This window comes from Panicum virgatum, chromosome 3N (assembly GCF_016808335.1).
Source record: "Panicum virgatum strain AP13 chromosome 3N, P.virgatum_v5, whole genome shotgun sequence".
NCBI classification, from domain to species: Eukaryota; Viridiplantae; Streptophyta; class Magnoliopsida; order Poales; family Poaceae; genus Panicum; species Panicum virgatum.
Genome location: NC_053147.1, coordinates 22,276,846 through 22,282,377, shown reverse-complemented (window position 1 = coordinate 22,282,377; position 5,532 = coordinate 22,276,846). Strand labels below are relative to the sequence as shown.

At 49.4% G+C, this 5,532-nt stretch overlaps 1 protein-coding gene across 1 annotated transcript; it reads left to right on the top strand.

Annotated features, from left to right (window-relative positions):
- Window positions 1-2,847: 2,847 nt before the first annotated feature.
- LOC120667667 lies at window positions 2,848-3,423 on the top strand. Its single transcript, XM_039947696.1, has one exon. It carries the CDS (start codon window positions 2,980-2,982, stop codon window positions 3,421-3,423), a length of 444 nt encoding a protein of 147 aa, XP_039803630.1. The 5' UTR covers window positions 2,848-2,979.
- Window positions 3,424-5,532: the final 2,109 nt, after the last annotated feature.

Genomic DNA, 5,532 nt, shown 5'->3' with positions numbered 1-5,532 from the left:
TCTAGAGCTTAGTTGCTTTGGTGTTAGGGGGCTCCATGCCTCCATCAGTTCTGCATCTGGATCAAAATTTATTTGCTTCGTAGGAAAAATTTTCATATGGTTGTATTAGATGTGATCCGCTGAGCTGTTGGAGTTGACTATCTCCTAGTGAGATTGTTTTGCTTGACGTGTTCCCTTTTGTCCTTTTGGGCAGGCCTAACTGCTGGAGCCGTGACTACGAGTCCGGATGGTTAATGTTGGGAACCGAGGTGATTCTAATATCTACTAAGTTGAGGGTCTACACCTAAGACACACCAACTCACTCTAAAGTCGGTTGGATACTTAGTGTATAAGGCCATTTCGATGGCAGAGCCATTTTCTTACTTCCGGTGGCAGAGCCTACCAACAGATGAAGGTGGCTTCCGGAAGGCAGAGCCTTCCTACTATGAAACCCAGACCCTTTGTGATCCTGGGTGGCAGAGCCAGCCTACGATTGATCATAATTTATACACTAATTACTTAGAAACTGGGAGGCTAACACTTACAAAATACTTGGTTTATTACGACATAATAGTATTACACAAGAGTACACAACACACTCTTTATTTGTGGCTAACCTAACACTCACCCTTCTCATCAACCATGCTTTTAGATAGATGGCAGGACAAGGAGGGGGTCCTCTATTTATAGGTCAAGACGAATCATAAGGTGGTAACATGTGTCCCCCCTTCTAAAAAAAATCCTAAATATTACAAGGTTTTCTAATTTATTTATTACTAATTCTAGAGCACTCCATGAAAATATCTTCTTATTGTCTTGTGGAGAATACTCTAGAAGGTTGCATTTTTCCAACACTCCCCTCAAGGCAAACTTCTATCAAGACTTGTTTTGCAGACCATGCCGAGTGCTTCTCGAAATTTCTCAAATTTTGTCTTGTTTAGACCTTTTGTGAAGATGTCAGCAAATTGCTCATTTGTATTTGTGGGCACCATCTCGATCTCACCTTCAAGGACATTTTCCCTTATGTAGTGGTTGTGGACTTCTATGTGTTTGGTCCTTGCATGAAAAACTGGATTTTCTGCTAGGCGTATAGAGGATAAGTTGTCACAAAAAATCCTTACTTGATAATTCGTCGGTTGATGAAGATCCTCATCGATTGCTTAAGCCAGGTGCCTTCTTGAGCTGCCATTGCTATTGATCGATAATGCCACAGTGGATTGTCTCTTGCTGCACCATGATATGGGTCCTGACCCAAGACTGAAGAAATATCTTGTGGTTTATCGGCGTGTGCTACAATGTCCAGCGTAATCGTCATCGTAATATTCCATCACCTCAAAATTCTTTGTCTCCTTGTATAGAATACCAAAATTGATGACGTCTTTAACGTATCTGAGGATGCGCTTGATTGCATAAGGTGAGACTTCTTTGGATTGCTCATGTATTGACTGACCACTCCAACTAGATAGAAAAATATCTGGCCGAGTCAGGGTAAGATAGATAAGGCTCTCAACCAGGTGTCGATACATAGTCACATTTTCCACCCTGAGGATGGGATATAGAGTATGATGTGCGGCAGAACTGAATATAGAGGAGACAATATCGATGATCAGGATGGAATATTCGTTTTAAATGATGGATTTAAAGTACCACGACTTTAAATCCATCATTTAAATTGCGGATAGTCTAAGCGCTGTTCCTATCTCATTATACCGGACTACAACTGTCAGGGAACCCTCCCATTGTACAAGGTGTGTATGGAAAACACGATTGTATAAAGCAATGGGTGACTCTGTTATAGTAATGTATTGGTTATATATTACCCAAGCTTTCCAGTTTCGAGGTATTCAGGTGATAAGCCAATCCTCTGTTCAGTAATGATCCTATATGCAGGAAGATAATTTCTTTGTAAGGATGGAACCCAAGGATGTAAACATTTTTATACTTGTGGTTTTCAACCCTATCTTGGTTGTTGAGAACATCTTCGTCATCTGAGTTCCATTCAGACTCCTGTTCAATTGGTGCTTCGATATTGTCGCCTTGGCGACGGTTAGCATTTTCCAAGATCCAGGGTCCGTCAACTTGCTGTGCAAAATAGTTTAGGCTTGGTTGTGCAGCTGCAAGCCCACAACCGCTGTCATGCTTTAGCACCCACTCCATTCGGCTGCATGATTCGTCAAGGATCCAAACCCGAAGCTGGTCTTTATCACCAATTAGTGCACAGTAAACTCCCTTTTCAGACTTTCCTAGAAGGAGCTCTGAGTCATCGAATATTTCAGTACCATGTGGTGGATGAATTATTCGGTATGTATCTTTTGACAATGATATCCTGCAACAAATGATAGCAAGCATTTAACAAAAGAATTTATCAATCACATAATCCTCTTAGCTTCGGTTTTTTTTTTGGGCGAAGAAAAGGAAAGTGACTCTTAATAAAGAGGTAGCCAGTATATTGTGGGTGCCTCATAACAAAATCCTTTTCACAATGAACGTAGAGTGCTCCACGCCAATATACAGCATGGCGGCGCTGAAGCCATCGTTTGTCCTTTTGCATGTCGGCGACAGTTCCTGCAGCCTAGCCTTCATCACGTCTGAATGATCTCTCTGTCCCCTCCCCGGTCATTGTGGAGAAGACATTTATTGTGCATGGTGACGGTGGCCATTCCGATTCCAGTATTGTTGCGCTCTCTACCCCGTGTGTTTGGTTGGAGAGCGGAGCGAGCCGGGTCGGAGCGGACCCGTCCTCGCGGCTGTTTGGATGGAAGACGAGAGGGTTGGGTTGGGTCCAAAAAGGAATATTCCGTCTAGATGCGGGTTGGGTCCGTCCTCCGAAAAATGACGGACGGAGCGAACTCAATTCCGTCCCTCGCGCGCGCCTCCGTTCGTCGTCTCCGCCAGTGCACACCTGCCTCGGCGCGGCGGCAGCCTGCTCGTGCCAGACTCCGGTCTCTGTCCCTGTCCCCCTGCTCAGCTCCCGCTAGTGCACACCATGCCGGCGCCCAAATGGTTCCAGAAGCTCAGGAGGAGGAAGGGCAAGCAGCAAGCCGCAGCATGCGGAAGCGAAGCCGCCGACGCGGCGGCGGCACGCGAGGACAGTCGCCGAACAGGGCGTCCAACTACTTCGCCAGCGCGGACCGTGCGCGCCAGGACAGGGAGCTGCCCTGCGCCGCCGACATGGCGCTGGACGTCCGCGTCGACGTGGTGCACCGCCGCGCGGGGGACCGGCGGCTCGGCGAGCTCGACGCGCCGCCAGGGACGCCCGAGCTCAAGCTGCGGCGCATTGTCACGAGGCCGGCCGTCGCCGACGGAGGTCGCCCAGGCCGAGCGCGCGCCCGCGGCGGAGCCCCGCGTCCGCCGGCCGCGAGGAGGCCGGCGGCGGGGGCCGGGCGCGGCCGGCGGCGGGGGGCCCGGCGAGCTGCGCGGCAGGCGCCCCCAGGAAGAAGATAAGGGATTGAAAAAAATAAAAAGAAAAAGAAAAAGGTGAGAGGATGACATGTGGGGTCTATTGGTGTCAAGTGGGACTCTCATTAACGGTGTTATCATGCCATCCAACCCGTATTCTCAATTCCTTCAACCAAACATGAAATGGGTTCACTCCGTCCCCAAAATCAAAAGTGCAACCAAACAATGGATGGGTCGGCTCCGTCCCCAAAATCCGGATTGGATCCAACCCAACCCATTAATTCCGCAACCAAACACACTGTACACGTCTGTAGGGAACACGGGGGATCAAGAACACTTGACAGTGCGACGACTCGGCAGGATCAAAGACGAGGTACTTTTCTTGGTTGAAATAATGCCGATCCATCCCTGCGCAGGGAGGGGGGATTTCGGCAAGGGCGCCCACCACTGTGCCGCAGGGTTCAGCAGGGCGTTGTAGAGGAGGAGGAGGACGCCGTTGCAGTGGTCTCGAACACGAACACAGGGCATGTAGTAGCCGGTGAGATCCGTGGAGGGGCGGCGGAAGAACTCCGCGAAAGGCAGCTCGTTGTAGTTGACGAAGAGGCCCGCCAGCGAGCGCGGGAGAAGGTCCCCGCGCAGCAGGCGGCGGTCGTCGATGAGCGCGCGCCACGCTCTGCAGACGCGGCGGAGCACGTCCGCGAGGACGTCGTCGGGGAGCAGCCGCATCGAGCCCTCCTCACTCGTGCTGGGCTGGCTCATCTTCCTGGTAGGCGCGCGTTTCCTCGCTCGCTCTCAAGCTGCAATGCGCTCCGTTAGGGCAATGATCAGCCTGTACTTATGGAGGTGGCGGAGTGCCTGTTGTAATCCGACTCTCTCGGCTCGGTTGAAGTCGGATCCCAAGGATTTGTGTCCAAGTCGGAGCCGGGCGGGCAGCCAGGCCACATCCTCGGCTAGTTGGGCAGCGTGACGCACTTCTAGTTGGGCCCAAAAGTTGATCTCAGATATGGGCCTGATGATAGGGTAGATTCCTCCGTTTCAGATCCGATCCGATCTCCACTCAAAAAAAAAAGATCCGATCCGATCTGGGCCGTCGGAGTCGAGGTGTCCGGGCCGCGTTCGTTCACACGGTGGACACGCCACCCACACATCCGGCCATCATCCCCAGCCTTCTCCATTAGCCCGGGCCCGGCCGCTGCTGCCTCCCATTCACGATGCAAGTGGACGCAGGCCCACCTGCAATCCTGCTAGATCCACCTGCGAAATTTGGCCTCGCGGGCACCTGCAGAGGCCCGCTTTTTGCAAGTGGGCTTGCAAGCATACATGCTAAGCCCAGCAGGCATTCGCAGGCAAGCACGTTTTTTTTTATTTTTATATTTTTCAAAAATATTTTTTACAGAAATAGATTTTCGATTTCACAATTTACAGTTTTATACCTGGCAAGGGGCGACAGAAACTTATATGTAAATAAAAATAATTTTTATTTGCGCGGAGGCCTTTGGCGGGAGCCAGCCGCCCCCCTGCCGGGCGGCAGGCCCCCTGCCGCCCCTCCACTGGGCGGCAGGGGGGGCGGCAGGCTCCCCCGCACTGTATAAAAGGCTTCTCTCCCTCTTCCCCCCTCATTTGCTTCCCACGACATTCAGGGAGGGGGAGGAGTGAGAGAGGGAGTTGTAACGGCGAAGCCCTATCGGATTTTGGATCCGAACCGCAAGTAATAAATATTTCTCAACTTTCTCAATCTAAATTTTTTGTATGTTTAATTCTATAATTAGTGTATGCAGCAGTAATGATATTTTAGCGATTTAGGTAATATTTTTAATATAATTTAGGTAGAATTAAGATTAGTTTTAAGAAAAACCAATTAGGTTTACCAACCAATTTTGTGGTATTGATTAGTTGTTTAATACGAGAAAAAAATTCGAAAAATAGTCAGAAATTGTAGAAAATGCTAGAAAAGTATATGAAACATTCAGATAAATTGTAGAAAATTCATGTCATTTCAGTGACTATGCATTGTATAGTTAACTAATCATATTTGACTAAATTGTTTTCAATATTTAGTTTGTCGAGGACTGGTCAACCCTTCTTCAACATGTGGGTGACAATGGTGCAGCCTTGGGTCGATGGCTGGGACCAGGTAGAGGAGAACGTGGCGCT

Coding starts and splice junctions, on each gene's coding strand:
- LOC120667667 (XM_039947696.1), top strand. CDS start 2,980: ATGGTTCCAGAAGCTCAGGAGGAGGAAGGGCAAGCAGCAAGCCGCAGC.